Source organism: Callospermophilus lateralis, chromosome 1, assembly GCF_048772815.1.
Source record: "Callospermophilus lateralis isolate mCalLat2 chromosome 1, mCalLat2.hap1, whole genome shotgun sequence".
Classification (NCBI taxonomy): domain Eukaryota; kingdom Metazoa; phylum Chordata; class Mammalia; order Rodentia; family Sciuridae; genus Callospermophilus; species Callospermophilus lateralis.
This window is the reverse complement of record NC_135305.1, coordinates 7,885,475-7,910,917: the sequence shown is the minus strand read 5'-3', so window position 1 is coordinate 7,910,917 and position 25,443 is coordinate 7,885,475. Positions and strand designations below refer to the sequence as shown.

The window sequence follows — 25,443 nt, the reverse complement described above, 5'->3', positions numbered from 1 at the left end:
TCTTCAATAAGGAGAAATGCACACAATTCTCATTGTCCACGAAGTAAACATGAGAAAGGATATGAGCACACATACACTATAGTTTAGCATCTTCAGTTTTATATTCAGAAAATGTTTTTAGCTTACATTAGTTTTAATAGAAAATTACTGCCTAAAAGTAGAAACATTTCCATAGTTTTTCTTTATCTTATAAGAAATTCTGTAATACACAAAAGATTTTGAAATTGTCTTGTTACATACATTTGCAAGATATTTCATAAGATGGAATAGCAGTTATTACAGGTTTCAAAGGCTGATAAGATGAAAGTTTTTACTTTGTATTTTCCAGCAAATATTACCATTGTACTAAGATTTACTAATAACCAATGATTGCTACCGAGAAAGAAGTTTGTATGAATTTGTTGAATAAATTGATACTTAAAAAGTTCACATATATTTTCCACAATTCCTGTTGAAAAGATCTCCATTGACTCTGCTTCAGGGACGATGCTGTAGTTAGTGTGCAAGCAATGAAAACCAAGTTGCAGGTAGAAACTGATTTATTTCATTCACTTGACCAGTTAAATTGTTCCATTGTCACATTTCTAGATCCCAACTTTAAGGACAAATTTTTCTCTAGTAACTGGGCATAGCAGCAAAAATATTAGAAATTTAAAAATAAGAGTACAACAACCTTAAATCTGCTTCTAAAAATGTCATGTATTTTCTTCAAACAATATACGAAACTTTAGTTCACAAAACTGCTTAATGAAATGCAGAAATGAAGACCAAGAGTAAACTAGGGGACTAAGGCTGTGGCTCAGAGGTAGAGGCTCAGAGGTAGAGTGCTCGCCTTGCGGGCCCTGGGTTCCATCCTCAACACCACCTAAAAATAAATAAAATAAAGGTATTGTGTCCAACTACAATTAAAAAATAAATATTAAAAAAAGAGTAAAGTAGGAAGAAAGTCTTTGCCATAAGTTCCTTTTAGAGGAAGAAATATTTAATAAGTTAGTGGTAATACTACCATATCAAATAGGCAGAGCTAGTTTTGCTTCCCCATCAAGTTCCGCTGAAAGTGTCTTATTAGTGATGCAAATATTCCTGCTTAATAATCATAGGAGCATCTAACAGTTAACAGGGCTTTGAAATTACTGCTCTTGCTCTTAAAGGTTGAACCTTTAAATTATAACTACTATATTTTTAATAATAAAAATATAAAACAATTTTCTTGGAAAGAAATTTCAGATTTTTTTCTTGAATCGTAGAAGTTCATTCTATGGTGATATTCAGATTCAGAGAATGGTAATATTACCTGTCAAATATTCTCCATTTGACCAAGATGTATACTTAGGTAGACCTCAGATTGCATACTGCGTAAGTAGCTAGAGTCTAAATTTAATACAAGAGCAGGTGTCCTAACAGGAGGTTCTCATAACTTCCATGAATTACAGATACATTTACTGCTACTGGCATTGACTTGATTTCTTTTGTTGCAATATAGTTTTGAGAGGATTTTGAGTCATGCCAGTTTGAAAGGAGAAATGTGCTGGAAACTCAGGTTTATGTGGCTATGTAACACACTGCTAAACACACAACCTCCATGGTTAACAACTTTCTTTTCACCAGTTGCTTTGCACAGACCCAACAAACCATAACCACAAGCTTTATTTCTGCGAACCTCAAGAATTTCCCTTCCAGACCAAGCCCCAGAGAGTCAATAATCCAGAGAGGATAAATTTGGTGCCAACTCGGGTCATGTAAGATGTGAACCGCTTCACGTTGGCAGCCACATCTGTAATTTCTGCAAATGACACGTCTTCGTCATTGTTCTACCCAGAAACTCACTCGGGCTTTATCCCCACCTGACTCTCACACTCTTCCCGTTTTCAAACCTTGCTAAATCGGAAGGTCATCCAGCAGAAGCTCTGTTTCTCAGCTGGAACTTCATCATGAAAAACACTCCCCAGGACGATCCCTGGTTGGCAACTGAGCCCTAAGCTACCAACTGTTGGACTTTCTCGCGGGGAACAAGCGGAGATCGCCCGCACACGGGCTGGGCACTGCCAACCAACCCGCGCAGAAGCGGACCCGCGGGAGGGACGTGCTCGCCGCGGGGGCCGCCAGGGGGCGCGCTGGCTGCGGCGGTCGGGCGGCTGGAGCCTGAGGCGCGTCTAGGCCGGCGAGGCTCCCAGCGCACTCGCTGCCCACAAAGCGCCGCTGCGGACCGCTGCGGGAAGCTGCCTCGCGACCAGCTCCGCGTCCGCGCGAGCCCGTGTGTGGGGAAAGGCAGGGCGGGGCCGGCGCGTCCTTTGGAGAGGACCGGGCGGCGGGGACTTCGTGGGACGGCAGCGGCGTCGACTCCGGGCCGGGCCGGGCAGCGCAGGGCCATGGCCGAGGCGGCCGCGCCTCCGGTAAGGCCGGCGCGCGAGGGCTGCGAGCGTGGAGGGCCCCGGCTGGGGGGGAGGCGGGCGGGCCGCGGCCGCGCAGGCTCCTCCTCGGCCCGCCGCCACGTCGCCCGCGCCCGGCTCTGCAGCCGCAACCCGCTCGTGGGCCGCCGCCGGGAAGCCGGGCTCGAGCGCGGGTCCGAGGCTCTCCCTGGGGTCCGCAGGTCCCGCGTCCTCGGGGCGGAGGCCCAGGCATCCCCCGGTGGGAGATCTGGAGCCGTGAGAGGCTGCCCCGTTGGGTGTCAGCCTGCAGAAACGGGGAGTGCGCTTGGGTTTGGGTGTTTTTTGTGGTCCGCCTGCCATTCTCACAACTGCAGGAGCTGTCGTCACCAAGTCCCCCCAATGCAGCCACCTGCGCGGCGGGGAGGGTGGAGCCAGGTGTGCCCTCCGCAGACTGCGTGACGACGGCCCCAGCACGCGCTGAGGCCCTGCGGGAGGCTTCGCGGTGAAGGGCTGCAGCTGTCGGAGCGTGGCATTAGCCGCGCGAGCGCCGCTTCACTGCGGGCCTGCAGTGGGCCCGGCACTCTACCAACTGCCAGGGCACAGAGGCAGCCGGGACAGCTCCCGCAAACAGCCATTTAGAAAGAGGAGGGAATGGTCAGTAGCAGAAGGACTGGAAAGTATTCCTTGGATTTGCCACCTAAAGAAGCCTTTGGCCCCCTCAAGGACAGCAGTGTGCTGGAGCCAGACTGGTCCACGGAGAAGTGGCTTGAAAGTGAAAAAAGGAAGAGATAAAAAGAGGGAGCAGCAGCAATGGGGTGGAGAATAGAGCAGAGGGGAATGCCATCTTTACTCTTGGGCCTGTTTTTCCTTTTATCAAAAAAAAAAAAAATAATCCAGTGTATGAAAAATATTATTTCAACAGTAATCAGTATAACAAAAATCACTCGTGAGATTTTTAACTGCTTTTTCTCTATCAAGTCTTCAAAATCTCATGAGTATTTTATACTCACAGCACAAATGAGTGGAACTGAGCACACTGCAAGTGCTCAGTGGCCACAAGTAGCCAGTGACTGGTACTGAACAGGACAGGTCTATCTAATGGAGAAGAATCTGTAGAGATTGGCATGTTGATGATAAAAGAAACAAATGTACCTAAAAAGGTGAAAGGGATTGGCTGACATTGAGAGTGTAAGTGGAGAGACTGGTTTTAAATAGGATGAAACTTTTCTCCTTGGGAGGGAATTACTGATGAGTAAGTGGGAAGTGATATGAAGAAAAAGATAAAGTTGAGAGAGTTTAGGTCCAATTATTCAAATTGGTTTCTCAAAGTAGGAAGCCATGTCATCTCCTGAGACTGAGGGAACTGCAGTGCCCTCAGTCTGCAGTGCCAGCAAGTCTTTCCATCTACTGCTGTGTACCCTGAAATCAGGCAGCTTGTCTGGGAGCTTTTTTAAAATGCAGAATCTCCATTTTCCTCCCAGACCTACTGAATCAACATGCGTTTTAACTACAAATGATTTTTAGCCATTAGCTTAAAAGTTTGTGGTGGCTTTGTGGAATGTGAAAAGATGCCTGGAGAGCACCAGGCAGTGTTGCCCTACTGAACTAGACTAGCCTGTTAGTAGTTCACAGGACAGGTGAAATGAGAATACAGTAGTATGTGAACCAGAAAGAGGGTTCAGATTCATGGAATTAGAAGGCTTTGCAGAGGTTATCCTAGTCCAACCTCCTATTTGTTGTAGGAATTTCTTCCTTTTATACCACTCTTTTTTTCAAAGTATATTCAGTGATAGGGCAGCCTGTTATTTTTGTGAAAAGATCTAGTTCAAAAATAGGTCAGAGTTTGCCTGAAAATTTCCACATGTTGGCTCTAATCTGCCCATTTGAGTAACACAATATAAGATTAAACAAGTCCATTCTGCCTTCTGTTTTATAATCCTCAAATATTTGAAAACAGCCATCATATTTTCTCTAGGCTCAACATCCCCACCTTTTTTACTTCTTCCTGAATGGTATGGTTGTGATGTGTAAACAGGGTGGTGGACAGGGCGAGAGCATAAGTTTATAAGGGATTTGTTCCAGGGCATTATGCTCAGTGAAACCTGGAAGAATCCTTGTGCAGTTTTGCCTTTTCCAGAGATAGCTAAAGCAGCAGCCACCTGAGCCTCCAGGTCATATATTAGAAGAAATGTGCCAGACTTGGTCTTAAAAGCCAGTTTGATTCACAGTCTTTCTAATTCCATTCCTGAACCACCAAAATGGCCTCCCTGCTTTTGATGTCAATGAGCTCCAGAACAATGAGACTGATACCAGCACACTAAACTGTATTTAGATTAATCTCAGATGGACAATTAAGCAATTCTTATCAGATTGTACTTTGCAATCAAGAGTTCCTTCTAACACTGAATGTCTTGTCCCATCTCTCCACTGCACACAGACTTCTGAATGGGATTCCGAGTGCCTTACATCCTTGCAGCCCCTTCCTCTTCCTACACCCCCAGCAGCAAATGAGGCACACCTACAGACTGCAGCCATCTCCCTGTGGACAGTGGTGGCCGCCGTGCAGGCCATAGAGAGGAAGGTGGAGGTCCACAGCCGGCGTCTCCTACACCTAGAAGGCAGGACAGGGACAGCAGAGAAGAAACTAGCCAGCTGTGAAAAGACAGTGACCGATCTTGGGAGCCAGCTGGAGGGCAAGTGGGCCGTGCTGGGGACTCTGCTGCAGGAGTATGGGCTGTTGCAGCGGCGCCTGGAAAACTTGGAAAACTTATTAAGAAACAGGAACTTCTGGCTCCTGCGGCTGCCCCCAGGTATTAAAGGCGATGTCCCAAAGGTAATACCTCCTCTTCTAGGGGTAAGATAGTACTGCTAGACCTCACATGGCAGTGAACGATGGTCTTGGTCAGTTACTTAGATATTCTTATTTCCTTTTATAATTTTTGGAAATGTTTTAGGTTGAAAGAACCATGAAGCTGTTTTGTGTTTATTTGAGAAGTATTCTGTATTCAATTTAGTGCCCTTTTACAGTGTCAAGCTTCAGATGGGAAAACTTTCCTAGCCAAAGTTGGCTGTCTGGTAGGTAGATTTTTTTCTTTCTTGCTTTCTCCTGTCCTTATGTGTCACTTCTCTCCTGTCCTTGATGAGAATCTTGATGAGGAAACTAAATCCAGTAACATGTAAACCAATCAACATGAATTTGTTCTCATTTCTGGCAAAAAACCAGAGGGGACATGGTAAGCGATGTATAGTCCTATGGTTAATGTGAAGGCTGAGGATTATCCACAGGTCTAGGATTGATATAACTCCTGTCCTTTAGCATCTTCACAGAAGAAGCATGTTGAGATGCTAGGGCCCTATGGCCCTTCTGGAGTAAATAGCCCCCCAAAATAAGGAAATAAATATTATTCTAAAGCAGTGGAAGATGACATTGAGGCAACTAGTTTCCAAACATGCCTATCTATTCATTCGTTTGTTTAATAAATATTTATTGAATTCTTGCAGTTTGTTTGATGTACATCCTATGAAGGACATAGCAGAGAATGGTTCACTTAAGCTCTCCTGGAACTTATATTTTCCTGGGGAAAGGAAGGTACTACAAATGTGTTTGTATTTGTAAATACATCTGTATCAAAGCACATATATTTGCTTTGATCACAAGTAAAGCAAAGTGCTATCTGGTGATCTATTTTCAAATGGATGTCAGAAGTTCTCATTAGGGAGCAATGTTTAAGCGGAGGCTGAAAGGCCCAACTGTGAGAAGTGTGAGAAGAGCTTTCCAGGCAGAAAGAATAGTTGGTGCAAACTCCTGAAAACACACACAGTTCTAAAACACAGGAGAAGGAAAAAAGACCAGTGAGCTGGTATGCATGCTCGAATAGGAGCATGACTTTCAGATGTGGGTAGAGTCAAATCATTTAGAGCAAAGTTGTTCTGCCCTAGCTGTCCTAAGAATTAGCTGGTGGCCTTTTATTTATTTATTTAAAATATTTCTTAGTTGTTAGTGGACCTTTATTTATTTACATTGGTGCTGAGAATCAAACCCAGTGCCTCACACATGCTACTGCTGAGCCACAACCCTAGCAGCTGGTGACCTTTTAAATTTTGACTGGTGTCATACCTAGATGGAGCCCAAGCATGAGTAATTTTCAGAGCCCCACAGAAATTCTAATGTGTGAGTGGGATTGTGAATGACTAATTGAAGGCATTTAAGTCAAAGCAAGGAATTGGGATTTTAAACTTCAGTGTAATGAGAAGAAACTGGAGGTTTGAAGAATCACTGGCTGCTTTGTAGAGAATGGATGGTGAGGGCAAGAACAGAAGAGGGAGGGGAAAGTGAGGCAACTGTAGTAGAGTGAGGGCCACCTGAATGTGATAGTGATAGAAATGGAGGAGTAGACAGAAGCTGGATGTTATGATAGTAGAACTTAAAGTAGCACCTACTGATGGAAATTAGAGAGGAGGAGTTAAGAACAACAATGGTACACTCACTGGAAGGTAATATACTTAGAATTTGGTGTTCTAAGTATTTATTTATATAATTCTCACAAGAGCCCTAATTTGCCCAAGGTCATATAGTTACTAACTATAAATAATAGAGTTGTATTTTAACCGAGGCAACTCCAGAGAGTATACTCTTTTTTTTTAATTTGTTGATAGACCTGTATTTTATTTATTTCTATGCAGTGCTGAAAATCAAATCCAGTGCTTCATACATGCCAGGCCAGTGCACTGCTGCTGAGCCCCAGCCCTAGCCCAGAGAGTATACGTTTAACCACCATGAATTTACTGAGTCTTAGGCTCTAGTCTTGAATAACTGGATAGATGGTGTTGGCCTTTTCTTAAGAGGAATACCTTTGGGAGGTGTGGCTTTGGAGTGGGAAGGAATTAGGAGTTCTCTTTGGGCAGTGTGAGGTTTGAGATGCCTCTGATACCAGAGAGATGTTAAGTGGGCTCTGAAGCTCAAGGGAGAGAGAAATATTTGGGAGTCATTGATAGATGGTATTATGAGTTATGAAACTGGAAGGGATTATCTCAGGAGAGAGAATGGATAAGCAAAAGAGAGTCTGGGGACCAAGTTCCAAGGATAGGAGAAGAGAAGCTAGTAGAGGAGACTCAGCAGGAGAGGTCAGGAAGGCAGGGAAAACAAAACACACACACACACACGAAGGTGGGTGGTATCACAGGCCAAGGAGGAAAATGCATTTCCAGGACAAAGTTGTCCTCTAGGTTGAATGTGTTCCTAGGAAGTCCAGAGAGATGAGGACAGTGGCCTTGTCAAGACTGTTTGACTGGAGAAGTAGGGCTAGGAGGTTGAATGGAGCAGTTGAGAGGGAGTGGGAAGAGGACACGGAGGCATGACAGAGAGCATCTTGGGTCACCTGTGCAGGGGCAGAGGAAGAGGAATGGCTGGGAGGGATGTTAGAGTCCTTTGCTGGTGGGAAGCTCTCAACGTGTCTTATTTGTGTCTCAAGAGCCCCTCCAAAGGTTGTTGGAGTTACTTAAAATTAAGTGTTTTAAAATAGAAAAGTAAAAGTGAGTTAGTTATTTTCTTATCTGGGTAAGTGGATAACATTAAAATTGCCCATCTTAAACTCCAAAATCATATGTAAAATAAAGTAATTTAAAAATTTCTTGATGAAATTAAATGCATTTAATTCTAGTCAAATGTACTGAAGATTTACTAGATAGAAATATGAGAAATAAACCTTTGTTTCCATGCTTTATTGAAAATGACCTTATTCTGTTCTTATGTTTGAGTGCTGAGTTCTAGATCCAAAATCAATTTCCCTCAAAAATTTCTTTCTTAATTCTTATTTTTTATTTTAATTTTTTTATTTCTTCTAGCTTTTAATGGATCTTCTAAGTTGTCCACAAATTTAAAGTCAGCCAAAGGGCATATTACTCCTATTTCCCAACCTATCAGGCAAAATATCTATTTGGACAAAGTTATCAATTTCATTAGTTTTTTTTTTTTTTAAATTTTTATTTATTTCTTGGTGCTGGGGATTGAACCTAGGGCCTTGCTCATGCTAAGCATATGCCCTACCACTGAGCTATAGTAAACTGCCTGGCCTTTTTTTTTTTTTTTTTTTTTGATGAGGATTAAACCTAAGGTTGCTTTACCATGGAGTCACATTCCCAGTCCTTTTCATTTTTATTTTGAGATAGGGTCTTGCTAAGTTGCTTAGGGCCTGAATAAGTTGCTGAGACTGGCCTCAAACTTGTGATCTTCTGCCTCAGCCTCTTGAGTTGCTGGGATTATAGGTGTAAACCATCATGCCTGGCACCCCTATACCTATTTTATTTTTTTTAATGTGGTAAAATTTATGTAGCATAAATTTATCATTTTAACCATTTGTCACTTGAAATCATTTCAGTTAACATTAAGTATATTCACATGGAGGTATTCATGACTCCCATTTATTTCCACATCTTTTTCATCTACCCAAACTGAAACTCAGTACTCATTAAACACTAACTCCCCTTTCCCTGTGTCCCCAGCTTCTGGCAGCCATCATTCTGTTGTGCCTACGACTTTGAGGACTCTAGGAATCTAATATAATGGGACTTGGGCAGCGTTTGTCCTTTTGTGCTGGTTTACTTCAGTTGGCATGATGATGCATGGTGCAACATGTGCCAGAGGGCCTGCCTTTTTAAGGCTGAGTAATAGTTCACTTCCCTCAGAATTTTAGTCTTTGGGGCTTTTGTCTCATGACACATCAGATGCCATTGATGAAGAGTTTAATACCAAATCTATTCTCATTTGTTTGTATTTTCTCTCTGGAAGTGTTTATAGTTGCTTTTCTAAATGTATTGAGGATATATGTGGATGTAGGTCTTTTAAATTTTATTTTGGACTCTTAATGAGATCATTCAGTCCAATTGGACAATTGATGGCTTGGTGGCTTTCAGCTTTGAGAGTTTTCTTTTGTGTTTTATTTTTATAATATTTTATCTCACTGTTCTTCTTTTTTTTCCTCCCTATTCTTTCTTTCTGGTACTATTATTTGATAATGGATTATTATCTTTATCCCTTAACTTTATCTTTTTCAGCTTTTTCCTTGACCTTTCCTTTTACCCTTTCTAATTTTTTTAAACTAAACTTTTTTTTTTTTTAAATATACCTTATTTTTTTTATTTTTACATGTTGCTGAGGATTGAACCCAGTGCCTAATGTGTGCTAGGAAGTGCTCTACCACTGAGCCACAACCCTAACTCTGCCCTTTCTAATTTTTATGTTATCAATTATATATTTAATTTTTAAAAATGTTTGTTTTCTGCTCCTTTTTAAAAGCAGTCTTTTTTTTTTTTTTTTAATGGATGCAAGATGTGTTTGAATTTCTCTGAGCATGTGTATCAGAGGTTTGTTTTGGTTTATTTTTCCTATGATATCATTTATAGCATTTGTACATCTCGGTGCAGTTAGGCATTTCTGAATATTGGGTAATCCTTGGTTCTTTATTCATAATCACAGTAAAAGAATTAGATTGATTGATAGTTAGAAATAGGAAGTGGGCATACATGCTCTGCCATCATGCAGATCTGTTTATCCAAAGGATCTGCCCTTTGCAAAAGAGGGCACTCTCTACAGGTGCTTGATATGTGGGCTTCACATTAAGCAGAGAGGCAAGAGGGGCCAACTAGAAGGAGTTATTGCTACCCTTATCTTGATTCCACACTGTCTCCAGGCAGGTGGTTATATTTCTTTAGAGATGAGGGTTCTGGTTCCAGCTTTGGGGAAATACTGTTGTTACCCCTCTTGGGCAGGGCTGATGTGGCAAAGGAGAGGCCCCTGTGATAAAGATAGGCCTTTAAACCACATTTCATAACCAGGTTTACTCATATTCAGAGTATCTGCTAGTTTGGGGTTCAGAATTTTCTGAATTCCTTGGCTTCTCTTATGCATAGTTAGAGGTGCAGCTGCCTCACTCAGACCTAACAGTGAGCCTCTCTCTCAGTGAGAATCATAAAAAAAAAAAAAAAAAAAAAAAACCCAACTGATCTGATGGCCTCTCCATTTCATTCTTTGTATGATTGTGGATCTAATCCCTCATGACCTCATTTATTGACATTTCAATGGAATTCTGGTAAGAAAGGGGAAAAAATATGTTTAGTTAAAAATTTGGAACAATGAGCTCATCTTGATTCTTTATTTTTGCCATTATTTTATGTACTTTCTGCTGTACGGTGAAGCAGGTCTTTTTTTGTAAATAAATTAAATAAAAACAAACTATCGAATTTACAAGTCTATACTATCAGTCCCATTTATTGCTGAGCAGGATGTAAAGATAAGTGGTTTATTATTCTAGCCCCCAAGGAACAAAATTTCTAGTGAGGAGAAAATGTTGACAGAAATGAAGCATTTATGGAAAAATGTATTAATAAAAGCTAAATAATAGCTATAATATCTTAATACTGTCATATCCCAAGACCTTGGGATCTTAAAGGATTTATTAAATTTATGAAAAGAGTGTTAAGACCTATAAAATACCAGTGAATTGTGATCTTGATAAGTTACTTTCCAGTGATTACAAGTATACAGAGTCTGGATAGTGGCTTGGAGGAGAAAGTATGTATTCAGCTCTGTTGAAGTGTGTCTTGGCTTGTCAGGATGGTTTCTCTAGAGTAAATGACAGCTTGTCTATCATCTGCAGCAAGGCATGGCTGTTGCTAGGAACACCAGCTCACCTGCTCTGTCTATAAACATGAAATGATCCTTTACTTCTGAGCAGGCCAGCCTGAGTATCAAGTCAGATATAGTTCTAATATAAATTCAAATTACATTCATTCTTAATTTACCTACCCTTATGGAGTTGAGAGTTGAGTGTTTTTTTGTTTGTTTGTTTGTTTGTTTGTTTTTAAATCATATCAATAGGGCCTCAGTATCTCTGGGTGACCTGGTACCATTGGACGCAATTTTGTTTGTTTTGTTCGTTCTTTCTTTCTGAGATGGGGTCTTACTGTATTGCCCCCAAGCTACTCTTGAACTCTTGGGTTCAAGCATTCCTTCTGCTTCAGCTTCCTGAGTAGCTGGGACTACAGGCATGTGCTACCATGCTTGGCTAGGATTGGATTTCTAAAGTGGGAGACTCTGAACTTTAACAGGGATTTTTAAAGTGGGGAGACCCTGAACTCTAACACTTACACCAGCAAGGTACAAGTAACTCTAAAACAGTTAGCCATCAGCCTCTTCTGTAGGAGGTACAGTCATCAGAGGCTGAGAGCCACAAGAGTCACACCTAAGATCAATGTGGGATCAGGATGCTTAATGCTATTGTCCCACCAAGAGGTAGGGGCAGCTCAGAGATAATTCTCAAGGGCCTTCTCAATATATAGTCCATGCATGTCACTGCAGTCAGGAAGTGGTCAAAAAATGACAAAGACATTAGGAGGGGAAACATTAGCAGAGGGAGACTGGAAGCATAAGCAAGTCCCCCTTCCTCCATGAAGCCTTCCTCAGGGCAGGCAACACTGGTGCCCACTGTGTTTGTTCATTCACCAAATGTTTGGTGAGCACCTTGTATGGGATCCAATTCAGACATGGTCCCTGTCTTCCAAAGAGTCACATCTGACTGAATCTGGCCATACACCTATAATAGGTGGTGATTGCAAGTTCAAAGCTAGCCTCAGCAATTAAATAAGGCCTTAAGTAACTTAGTGAGACCCTGTCTCAAAATTAAAAAAAAGGGGGGGGGGGCGGGAGGGCAGTGACTAGGGTTTGTAGCTCAGTGATTAAGTGCATCTGGGTTCAATCCCTGCTACAAAAAAAAAAAAAAAAAACAAGCATCATTTCTGTTGATTCTACTTAGGTAACTGTGTCTTCTCTCTCCCCACAGCAGCTGTACTCAATCATGTCCTCCCTGGCTCCTGCTTGGTCTTTCTCAAAACCCTTCTAATATATTCCACTTGCTACTCTCCCAAAACAGCATGATGCCACTCAAACTAATGTTCTCAAATCATAGCTGGAATCAAGTCAGTCTTTTGCTCAGCATTCCTCAGCTTCCCTTTATCAATAAGATCCAAAGTCCCCAGCCCAAACCTCCCACTACTTCACTTCTCATACCCTGCCCTCCAGCCAATAGGTTGAAGTGCTGTTTGAACATGTCCTATGTTGCCTCCTGCTTTGATCATGTCCCCTCCATTTAGAAGTCCTTCTTGCCATCCTTTAGGCCCAATTCAAAAGTTGCCTCTGTTGGGTTGGGGTTGTGGCTCAGTGGTAGGTAGTATACTCATTGCAAGGAGTGTGTATAAGTCTGGTATTTTGGTCTGCTGAGGAAAGAAAACTGGACATTAAGAAAGCTAGAATTTAATTTTATGTGGTATCAGCTCACTTTGCAATGTGGACACTTTGCTCAACATTTTCCCCTCCTGGTTCAGTGTGCTGACAACTTCTCAACCTGCATTCCAAAACATGCTAACCAATAGAACGGTAAGGATGGGAACAACAGGAAACTAGCCATTAGACTTGGAAAGTGAGACATACAAGGTTGCAGAATGAATACATTAAGTTACAAAGTGAATTTAAGTGCCTGTTAAGTAAAAAGCAAATTGGCTAAGAAAAATTTCAACTGTGCTTCAAGAGCTAGAAGAATTTGTAGAGAAAACTAAAGACTTAGGAGAAATCAAGCTACACATGTCAGTGCCACCAAAAATGGAACTGTTAAGACCCCAAATACAACAAAGAATTAGAGACTCCAATGACAGAGTGTATTTTTGGAATCTGGGTGTAGAAGGGGAAAAGTATCGAGTTGAATATGATAAGCTTTTCTATGACATGTTTCTCAAATCAGAACCTGAACACTAAAAACAGAATTTAAAGGTGATTTAGAAGAACCAGACATATAAGTCAGAGATTGCAAGCCTGAAGAAAGATGAAGAACTACATAAACTATAAACTTGGTGTTGATCCCTTAAGAGGCAGCACAGGAATGGAGTGGCTTGTCCAAGAAAAATGCTACTTATATCAAAAATGAAAATATTAAGAGACAGACAGCAGAAATAAGGACCGAAAAACAGAATTCTGGTGCTTAGGTAGAAAACGGCCAAAGAATACAGGTGTGGTGGTTGGCTGATATTCAGGCTACAGTCAGATCCCCGGAGACTGAAAAAGTTAGCTAAACTATTGGGCCAAATTCTTGGAAAGAAAGCTGCAAATGGGTGGGGGTGGAACTCAGTGGTTGAATACTTGCCTACTGGACTAGAAGCCCAACTGTGGGGGCTGGTAGCCACTATAGTCAAGCAACAAAGTATCTCTTAATCAGTAAATAATATACAATTGAACAAGAAAGAAATACATTGACCAATAAATAACTTAAGTATTCAAAATAGGTGACTAAACATAATAGATAAAACTAAAGGTAGGTCACGCATGGTGGTGCATACCTGTAATTCCAGCAATTTGGGAGGCTGAGGCAGGAAGATCCCAAGTTTGAGGCCAGTCTGAGAAACTTAGTGAGGTCCTCAGCCACTTAATCAGATTATGTCTCAAAATGAAAATGGCTATGGGCTGGGGCTGTAGCTCAGTGGTAGAGTGCTCGCCTCGCATGTGTGAGGCCCTGGGTTCGATCCTTGGCACCACATAAAATAAATAAATAAAAATAAAGATTTTTAAAAAAAGAAAAGGGCTGGGGTTATAGCTTAGTGGTAAAGTGCCCCAAGAATTTAAAACAAAAGTGAAGCAGCAAGCTCTAGGAGTGAGCTGAGAGGAATAAGACTTGGGTGAACATAACTGAGTCACTAGAATGTCAGCCACTGAGCACCAGGTGCTCTTGATAGGAAAGGAGCACAGCACAGTGGCTTGTGTCTATAGTCCAGCTTTTTTTGGAGCAGGGGGAGATGACATCAGGATTGCTTGAGCCCCAGAAGTGGAGGCCAGCCTGGGGAAAATAGCAAGACCTTGTCTCTGAAAGAAAAAAATGGTTATAAATTAATATATAAAAAGTACAAGCTGTCAGGGAATGAGGTTATTAAAAAATTAATATACAACAAAATGAAAAGCTGGAGTTCAAGAACAAGTTAGCAGATCTAGAAAAAATGAGAAGTGGAACTGGACGTCTGGAAGCCCTCTGAAAAGGATCTGTGTGAGGAGAAATCTGCTCCATTCATGGCAAGAGAGTCGGCCAGAAGGGTCTTCGTGATATTAGGCTGAAATGTCGACAAACTGTGAACACCAAAAATGCAGAGAAAGGAAAAATGAAAATTCTGACCTGAAACAACAAAGGAGTAGTTTGCAGATGCAAGATCTCCCTTGCACAGTCAGAGTGGATTTGACGAATTCAAACCAAATGCTAAAGGGAACAGTGAAAAGCTGAAATAGGAATGCCAAAATTTAAGAAGCTGAGCCGAAAAAGTGCAGCTATGAGTTGAAAAGATAGTGGAAGAGGAAAAGAAAGAATAGACATGGTGGTTGAAGAAAAGCACAGGCATCCAGTTGAGCGGGAAGGAAACTGCAGTGGACTACAGTTGCCTAAAGACAGGGAATCCCTTCACAAACAAGCTGAAGAAATCGAAGGAGAAGGCAGAAGTTTTACAGCCTGTAGAGAATAATTTGAAACAAATTCTGTCATTCAAAGAACATGGAAGGTAAGACTGCAAGGCAATCTGGACCTTGTGCCTCAGTGGAGGTTCCAAAAGGGAAGAAAGACCTCTTGAAGTAAGGAGGCAGATACAATTAGAGGACATCAGCAGATTCTGTCCAAAAGGAAGAAAGAGAATGTGAATAATGTCTTCTAGTCACCAATATCTTCCAATATCACCCTGGGCAAGATATGACAGGGACCTTTGGTGTAACTTCTGCAAGCACTTTAAAAATGAACACAATTAGGATTTCTGTGGTCCTTGGGGGTGGTGGTAACATCAAAGTTTTCCCATTTCCAGGTTCAGTGGATCAGAATTCAGACAATAATGAGCATCCTTCTATGGATCCTTTACCCACCAAACAAGATTTCTTCAGAAACCATCTTGCCTTTGCAAATGACTTCAATAAGAAATAGCTGTGTAAAATATAAAATTGTATTGTCAAATGATGAGATAAAAAGCTCATGTATATCTGTGTAAGATAATATATATTATTATATACTAAATAAGCACATATTTAATTTATATAAACTGAATAAACACATAAGATAGCAGAGAGATATAGATTAGTCCAAGATTAGGACCTAGAATTTTGAACCTCAATGTATGGGAAAAGGAATACTTTTTACATCATTACAGAAAAGCACAATAAATTTGAAGGAAAGTAAATGTAAGAACAATAAAAACAAAAAGAATATGAAAAACTTCAAAAAAGACTAAAGGCTATATAGAGAAGCCATAATGAATTTTGTAGTTGAATTTTGTTCTTTTACATGCTCTTGGTGTCAGTCCTGTTAGCTTTCAGTCACTGGGTGTGGAACTTCCTTTCCTCCTCATAGATTTGAGGAACAGTATCAGAGGATGGACCTCTGCTTGGCAGGAGATTAGAACTAGAAGAGGAAGTGCTAGAGGAATCAACTCTCCTGAGGAAAACTGTTCCTGAAAAAGGCAAATCAAATAGATGAAATGAGAGATGCAGGAAAATTTGAATTTTTGTTTTGTTTAAATATTTTTTGGGGGACTGGGGTTGTGGTTCAGCACAGAATGGCTCACTTAGCATGTGTGAGGCACTGAGTTTGATCCTCAGCACCACATATAAATAAATAAACAATAAAGGTACAACAACAAGTAAAAAATATTTTTAAAAAAAATTTTTAATTGTAGTTGGACACAATACCTTTATTTTATTTATTTATTTTGTATGTGGTTCTGAGGATTGAACCCAGTGCCTCGTACATGCTAGGTGAGCGCTGTACCAATGAGCCCAAAACCCTAGCCCAGAAAAACTTGAAGTTTACTGTGTGGCATTGAGATGCTTTCTTACTGCTTGCAAAACACTTAAATATGCCTCAAGAAATGTGCTGGATACATGTTATGTGTTGAGATTTTAGGATTGTACTAACAACAAGTGGAGCATTAACAACTTCTGAGCTATTTAGAATACTCATTGCCAATCCTTTGAGAATGTAAAAAAATAATAATAATAATAAAAGGAACTAATGGGGGCAGTTACTGAATGACTGAATTGCAATGGGTGGGACTAACCCATGTGATTGTAATTTTAGGTGCCTGTGGCATTTGATGATGTCTCCATCTACTTCTCCACTCCAGAGTGGGAAAAGTTGGAAGAATGGCAAAAGGAGCTTTACAAGAATATCATGAAGGGAAACTACGAATCTCTTATCTCCATGGGTGAGGCTGAGTTGGCACCTTCTGAATGAGGTGACAGCAGCCCCAGAGAGGGTGGAGACACACTCTTTTCCTTTACTGTCCTCATTTTCATTGTGTCTTTACTGCAGAGTTTTAGCTTAGTTTCCAAGCTAAAAAGGCCAATTCACACTTGCTAAGTAGGAAATCATAATTCCTCCTTTTGCCAAATCCTAGGGAAGAATGACATTCAGGGCTCTGAGTCTTGTGAACTGGCAGTTTCCCTGGGTGTCCTTCACATTTAAAGGAGCTTAACCACTCTCCCTTGAGGCCTGCTGTCATTCTCATCCCCATGAAAGGAGCAGTGGGCAGAGCTCACCTGGCACGTTTGCTTTCCCTCATAGTACATCTGCTTGTACCTGCTTTCTTGAGTAGTTATCATCTATTTTTGGAAGTGAATTGATGTAGAGAAGCCATATTCAATCTAAAAGAAATTCCTGGGGACCTTAAAGATTGTATTCAGCCTTAATGGCTGTTGGTTGTCATATTTCATTTAGCTCTGTCATACCCGCTCTCCCTTTTTCCTCTCGTAGATTATGCCATGAACCAACCTGATGTCTTATCTCAGATTCAACCAGAAGGAGAACATAATACAGAGAACCAGACAGCACCAGAGGCAAGTGAAATTCCTGCAGACCCCAGTGAAGGTAGGTGGGAGTAGAGATTATCCACTCTTCATCTTCCTTTCCTGGTCAGAACTAAGTAGGCAGGATTTCAGGGCTTCCTGAGCCATTCATTGGTAAATCAACTAGACTTTGAATGGGTATTTCTATCTTGGTAAATATAGAAGAGCTTGGAGATCACCTTGTATATTGCCATCACTGATCATTACCACACATCTAAGGGTCCTTGATGAAAGTACTAAACCCTGGTTATTTACTAAAATAAACATGCTTGTATGACAAGGAATCATGCTGGTGTGGAGTGTAGAGGCTCTGGGAAGGTGTGCCTGAGAGGTACAGAGGCCTGGCAGTCCATACAGTCCCTCCAGAGTACCCTTAACCAGTGGACGCTGATTTCACCTGCCTGGTTAGTGTGGATATTCCCAGATCTGGAGAGCTAGCAGAGAAAGCTGTGGTCCTGTTGTACCATCTCATGCCCTACCTTGGCTGTCAGAAAATCCTCATACATCTTTTTTCTTTGCTGACTAGAAGTTCACAGAAAGTTTAACCTCCAGATACCTTTATCAAATGAACTTTGATCACTATCCCCTACACTGCCATTTTTAAAAATATCTTTTTATTTTGAAAATTTTCAAACAGAAAAATTGAAGCAATTTTATAGTAAACACCTAGCTATCCAGCACAAGATTCTACCACTAACAGTTTCTCAGCCTTCTTATTCACATATATCTATCTCTGTACCCCTCTATCTGGCCATTCATCCATCAACCTGTTCTGTTTTTGACATATGTAAAATCAATACAGACATCAGTACATTTCCTTCTGAATAGTTCAGCATCAATATTATTAACCTAGGATTCAATATATTTTTTTTCCCTTTGAGGTAAATTTTACAAAATGTTCAAATCTTTTTTTTTTTTAAAGAAAGAGTGAGAGAGGGAGAGAGAATTTTTTTAATATTTATTTTTTAGTATTTGGCGAACACAACATCTTTGTCTGTATTTGGTGCTGAGGATCGAACCCGGGCTGCACACATGCCAGGCGAGGGCGCTACCGCTTGAGCCACATCCCCAGCCCCAAAATGTTCAAATCTTAAGTGTATCTTCTCTGGGTTTTGAGCAATACGTCCATCTGCTATACATATTTTTTAAGAATGTGTGGATGATTGCATATAGGTATTGAAATAGGTTTAATCTGATTAATCTGTATCATGATAAAGAATATGTCTAAAATAACATCACCAAATGCGTGATTTGATTATAGAAAGATTCATTATCTGATGTATCTCTTTAGTCCATATTGTTAAGTGCCTGATGGTTCTCAGCTAGATTAAGTGTATCATTTTATTTTGGGGGGATGGGTGAAAAAGATACAAGTAATTTGGTTTGATAATGATATATCAAAGTTTCATTTAGCTGTTCTCTTGTGAATTTATTTTAAAAGCCGTGGTTTTTAAGACTCGGTTTCTGGGTAGTCAACCTGCATACCTTAATATATTTTTTACTGAAAATGAACAATGTGTTTGATTTATTTAATACTCTGATTTTATTCTTTATAGTTTTAGCTTCCATTCATGATTCTCAAACTAGATATTCATCCAAACTCGAGAATAGGACTCATGTGACTTGGGCCAATCAATATGTTACATTAAAAAAAAAAAAAAAAACACCTCACAGAACTGGGCATTTAGTAGTACTCATAGCTAAGATTTGTTATGGCAAAAGGACACAAAGCAACATCAGCAAAGGGAAAAGGTACCGAGGAAAGGAGAGACAAGCCTCCCTAAGCCTCTCCCAGGGACTTTGAAGAACACACTTACTTTCCCCCACGATGAATTACAGCAACACATACAGAGTGCTGTCAACCAGAGCATCTCACCAGATACTCAGTACCAGGGTCTTCAGTTAGAGGCTGTCACACAGACACCCTCTGCCCATACCCAAATTCCAGACTCCCAGAAGAAAAGTAGGCAGCCAGTATAAGCCACACTGCTTGACAAATAGTTTAGGCAGAATGAGTTACTTTAGCATTTAGGGAAAGTTTTATATCAGTGTAGGGAATGGTTTGCTAGTCAGGGATGGACCCTGCAAGTAGGCCCTTCTAAGGCCTTTTTTGAATCTTCTCCTTTCACTGAAGAATAGTATTTAACCACTGTCTAGTCATAGTCATTAAAAGACTATTCCACACAAATATTAAGTGGAGGGTACTAATGTTAGGTTACTTTGTGACAGGATTTAAAAAATCTCTTTTTGGAGGCAGGAGGATGGCAAGTTCAAAGCCAACATCAGCAACTTAGTGAGGCCTTAAGCAACTTAGTGAAACCCTGTCTCAGTATAAAAAATAAAAAGGACTGGGAATGTGGCTCAGTGGTAAAGTGCCCTGGGTTCAAACCCCAGTACCAAAAAGGGATAAAGAAATTAGAAGCCATGGACTCAGGCCAAGATTCTAGAATGACCGAAAATTAACTCAGTTCTAAAACTTAACAGTCCCAGGGAGATGTTTTTGACCATTCATTGCTGTTATCTTATCTTTATCTCTGGTCACTTTAATTCAGTAAAATCATTTTATTTTTTAATTTTTACTTTATTCATTTTAGTTGTTGATGAACCTTTATTTTTAATTTATATGTGGTGCTGAGAATCAAATCGAGTGCCTCACACATTCAAGGCAAGCACTCTACCACTGATCCACAACCCCAGCCCCTAAAGTCATTTTTCTTAAAGAAAATCAATGATTAAGTCATATCCTAATTTATAATAATCCTGTATTTTTGCTTCAAGACTACATTAGCTTAATTTATTTGTGAATAAGAATAATCAAAATATAGAGATTTTAACTTATTGCACAAATATTTAGCACATTCACTTGGCTGGGTTATAGATCTACACCTGTTTTACGAAGTTTGTTTTTTTTTTAAGTGTCTGTACTTTTAACCAATAGTTGTTACCCATCTCAAGTATTTTTATAACTTTCTTAGAAGCCAGATCTCAACATGTTTTATCTTAGCTACTTTTCTAGACCTTTGCACAATCCCAGAACCTCGAGTTTCTAGCCCCCTTTCAGAAAGCATGGTACATATAAGTTTAAAACACGAAAAAACAAATTAACTCCATCAGATTCACACTTAAAATAGCATTCAATCAATATAGACATTAAATTTGTATTTATTGTGATTAGTCTTTTTATTTTTAACCATTCTCAAACATAAAATCTCAGCATTTATCTAGTTTTTCTCACTTAATTGGTATCCAGTTTTTCTCTATTCTCTGGCTTTCCCCATGGCCTGCTACTTGCATGGTCCAATGACATGACTTTCTTTTTGTGTATTCAGCATTGGACCTGTGAGGAATATGCTTGTAGTGCCACTGTGCTGACCTGACCAGTGTCTGTCGTGCTGTCTCAGAGCAGGTGTCTGCACCAGGCCATCCTGGCTCCAGGCTCTCCAATTCTGTTTCACTTTCTCAAGGCCCTCCTTATATACTCACCCTTCTCTTCCTAGATTGTGGTTGACACTGCAGTGTTCTGCGTGTTCTGTGATAGCAGTGCTGAGAACCAGTAATCTGATAAAATACATGTTTTGATCCAGCTAGTTAAATGGTCAGAGGAACTTTTAGACGTTTGGCATCATTCAGAAAGAAGGGAGCTGCAAGTGGTAATGTGGGCCTCTAGTCCCAGCTACTTGGGAAGCTGAGGTTGGAAGATCACTTGAGCTCAGGAGTTTGAGACCAGCCTGGACAACATAGACCCCATCTCAAAAAAAAAAAAAGGGAAAAAGAAATTTAGGGGCTAGGGTTGTAGCTCAGTGGTAGAGTGCTTGCCTAGCATGTGTGAGGCAGTGGGTTCAATCCTCAGCATCACATAAGAATAAAATGAAGATATTGTGTTCACTTAAAATAAAAAATAAATATTAAAAAGAAAGAAAGAAAGAAAAGAAATTTAGCTTCTTGGTATGTCCCAAGTCCAGGGAAGACATTTAGCAAGGGGATTCTAGTAGTTCCAGCCACTTACATTTCTAGAGAACTGGCTTGTTGTTTAGCTCTTCATAGCTTTTATGGTTGGCTTCTAACTAATATTGTAGGGAAAAGACTGGAAAGAATCCAAATGCTTATCAATCACGGATTCTTGAATAAACAATGGTGCAGCTACGTAGTATGACTATAAAAAGGAGTGAGAAAGGTCTTACCACTATAGAGGGATCTCCAAAATATATTATGAAGTGAAAAATCCAAGGTGTAGTTTGTGTATTTTATGTGGCATGCCATACTGGGTTAGAGAGGGAAGGTATGAATGTATACATTTTTGCTTATATATTCACAAAGAAATGATGGAACATTAAAACAAAAACAAACCAGAATGACTTTCTCTGTATAGAGATGGAACCATAGAGATAGAACCTAGACTTCTCTAAATATACCTTATTTTATATCTTTGATTTTAGAATGTTGTAAATATTTTTTAAAATTTTGAAAATCAAATACATAATAAGATATCCAAACCTAGTGGTATGTTAGGTGACATGAACACACACAGATTTATTTCAAGTGACTTTAAAATTTAATGTTTTAACTGTATGTCCATAGAAAGACACATCCCAAAGATTAAAAGAACCACAAAACAACAACTTTGCATTCATATTTTATTAGTATATTGGTATCATTTTGGAATATATTTAGATGAAGCAAAGACCACGTTAATGTCATTAGAAATTAAGCTTTTTCAGGGTAAGAGAGGAAAAATACTAGTATAAAACAAAAGGATTTAATTTAAACCCAGTAATCTTACATATGAATCAGAAATATTAATATGGACTCATAACACTTTTCTTTCTCTAAGAAGTATGTCTTTTATAACTTTGTCCATTGAAAAGATCTAGAAACAGTGATACCTGATATTATGGTTTAGATGTAAGATATCCCCCAAAGCTCACGTGTAAGACAATACAAGAAGGTTCAGGGAAGCCAGGTGTGGTGGTGCACACCTGTAATCCCAGCAGCTTGGGAGACTGAGGCAGGAAGATCACGAGTTCAAAACCAGCCTCAGCAAAAAGCGAGGCACTAAGCAAGTCAGTGAGACCCTGTCTCTAAATAAAATACAAAATAGTGCAGGGATATGGCTCAATGGCTGAGTGTTCCTGAGTTTAATCCCTGGAACCCCTCACCTCCCAAAAAAAAAGAAGGTTCAGGTAAGAAATGATTGGGTTATGAAAGCCTTAACCCAATTAGTGAATTAATCACCTGATGGGATTAATTATATGATGGCTGAAGGCGGGTAGGGTGTACCTTTGGGGTACATATTTGTATTTGGCATGTGGAGGTCTCTCTGCTTCATAATAATCATGTGAGCTGTTTCCTTCTACCACACTCTTCTACCATGATGTTCAACCTCACTGTGAGCCCTGAGGAATGGAGTCTGCTGTCTATGGATTGAGATCTCTGAAACTGTGAGCCCCTAAATAAATTTTTCCTCCCCTAAAATTGTTCTGGTCAGAACTTTTAGTTACAGCATCAAAAACCTGACTAAAACACTTGATTTGTGATTAGCAGCCTTATCTTAAGGCTGCCATTTCTCAGAGTGATCATTGATTTTTGAGCCTGGGACAAGAAATGTATTTATTTACCACAGGGATGCAAGGTTGGTTTAACATAAGGAAATCAATAGACAAAATTCATCACATCAATAGACTTAAAGACAAGAATTATATGATTATCTCAATAGATACAGAAAAAGCATTTGACAAAATTCAGCATCCATTCATGTTCAAAATACTGGGAAAACTAGGGATAGTCGAAATGTACCTCAACATTTTATAAGCTATATATGTTAAACCCAAGGCCAACATCATTTTAAATGGAGAAAACTTGAAAGCATTCCCTCTAAAAACTGGAACAAAACAAGAATGCACTCTTTTACTCTTTTGGTGGTGCTGGGGATTGAACCCAGAGCCTTATGCATGCAAGGCAAGCACTCTACCAACTAAGCCATATCCCTAGCCCAGGCTGCCCTCTTTCACTATTTCTATTTAACCTAGTCCTGGAAACCACATAAATTAGAAGAAAGAAATTAAAGGGATACAATAAGAAAAGAACTCAAACAACACACATAAATCAATTGCATTCCTATACATCAGTGATGAATTGGCTGAAAGACAAAGTAGGAAAATTATACCATTCATAATAGCCTCAAAAAAACTGGAAATAAATCTAACAAAAGAGGTGAAAGACCTCTACAATGAAAACTATAGCACACTAAAGAAAGAAATTGAGGAAGTGGTAAGATCTGCCATGTTCTTAGATAGGCAGAATTAATATTGTCAGAATGGCCATACTACCAAAAGTGCTATATAGATTTGATGCAACTCCTATTAAGATTCTGATAATATTCTTCATAGAAATATAAAAAACAATCATGAAATTCATGTGGAAAAATAAGAGGCCCAGAATAGTCAAAGCTATCCTCACCAAGAAAAGTGAAGCAGGAGGCTTCACAATACCAGATCTTAAATTATATTACAGAGCTATAGTAACAAAAATGGCATGGTATTAGAACCAAAACAGAAATGAAAATCAATGGTACAGAATAGAAGATACGGAGACAAACCCACATAAATATAGTTATCTCATACTAGACAAAGGTGCCATAAACATAGGTTGGAAAAAAGATAGCCTCTTCAACATATGTAACAAAATGAAATTAGACCCCTGCTTTCACCCTGCACAAAACTCACTAGAAAAAAAAAAAATAGGCCTAAATCTTCATCATGTCAGCTTAAGAACTGACTTCTTCAACAAGAGTCCTAAAGCACAAGAAGTAAAATCAAGAATCAATAAATGGGATGGTATCAAACTAAAATGTTTCTTCACAGCAAAGGAAATAATCAAGAATGTGAAGAGAATGCCTATAGAATAGGAGAAAATCTTTGCCACCTGCAAGTCAGAGCATTAATCTCCAGGATATATAAAGAACTCAAAACACACCCACACACACACCCACACACACACACACAAAAACCAACCCCAAAAATAATGGGCAATAAATGGGCAAAGGAACTGAACATGCACTTCACAGATGAAGAAATATGAATAGTTAAAAAATATATGAAAAAATGTTCAATATCACTAGCAATTAGAGAATGCAAATTCTCTAATACCCTGAGATTCCATCTCACTCCAGTCAGAATGGCAATTATCAAGAATATAAGTAACAATAAATCTTGGTGAGGATATGGAGGAAAAGGTACACTTATAAATTGCTGGTGGAACTGCAAAATGATGCAACCACTCTGGAAAGAAGTCTGGAGATTTCTCAGAAAACTCTGAATGGAACCACCATTTGACCTAGTTATTCCGCTCCTTGGCTTATACCCAAAGGACTTAAAATCGGCATACTATAGTGATACAGACACATCAATGTTTATAGCAGCTCAATTCACAATGGAACCAAGCTAGGTATCAATAGATGAATGGATAAAGAAAACGTGGTATATATACAAAATGGAATATTATTAGCCATAAAGAACTATGAAATTGTGGTATTTGCTGGTAAATAGATGGAACTGGAGATTATTGTGCTAAGTAAGCCAATCCCCAAAATCAAAGGCCAAATGTTCTCTCTGATGTGCAGATGCTAATACACAATGGGGAGCAGCGGGGATAGAAGTTCATTAGATTAGACAAAGGGGAATGAAGGGAAGGGAGGGAGGATGGGAATAGGAAAGACAGTAGAATGAATCAGACATAACTTTCCTACATTCATATATGAATACATGACCAGTGGAACACCACATCATGTACAACCACAAAAAATGGGAAGTTATACTCAATGTACAATATGTCAAAATAGATTCTACTGTTGTATGTTGCCGCAGTCCGGCTGCAGCAGAATAACGGGGGGGGGGCGGCGGGGGGGGGCGGCGGGGGGCGGGGGTGACGAATGACTTGTGTATCTTGATGCAGCAGGAATAGGAGCCGTTTATTGTAGGATAACAGAGGTATTTATACATTTTGCACAGCTTATCTTAATTAGCATAAACTAGATACAGCAGTCAACCAATAAGGAATCTCCACACTTAATGGCTCACTTTTGTTACTTCACAAACCACTCCCTCTGGCATTTTGCCAGGCGCCATCCAGACTTGTTTACAGACTTTAATATTTCTTTGGCAAAATAAC

At 39.9% G+C, this 25,443-nt stretch overlaps 1 protein-coding gene across 1 annotated transcript in view; it reads left to right on the top strand.

Moving 5' to 3' along the window:
- The first annotated feature begins 2,214 nt into the window (after positions 1-2,214).
- The window catches only part of Znf398 (zinc finger protein 398), a 32,385-nt gene continuing 9,156 nt past the window's right edge, over positions 2,215-25,443 (top strand). Inside the window, exons 1-4 of the mRNA XM_076832227.2 lie at positions 2,215-2,393; positions 4,807-5,202; positions 16,511-16,637; positions 17,186-17,299. Coding sequence (XP_076688342.2) covers positions 2,370-2,393; positions 4,807-5,202; positions 16,511-16,637; positions 17,186-17,299 — 661 coding nt within the window. The 5' untranslated portion in view covers positions 2,215-2,369. The remainder of the gene's footprint in view (positions 2,394-4,806; positions 5,203-16,510; positions 16,638-17,185; positions 17,300-25,443) is intronic.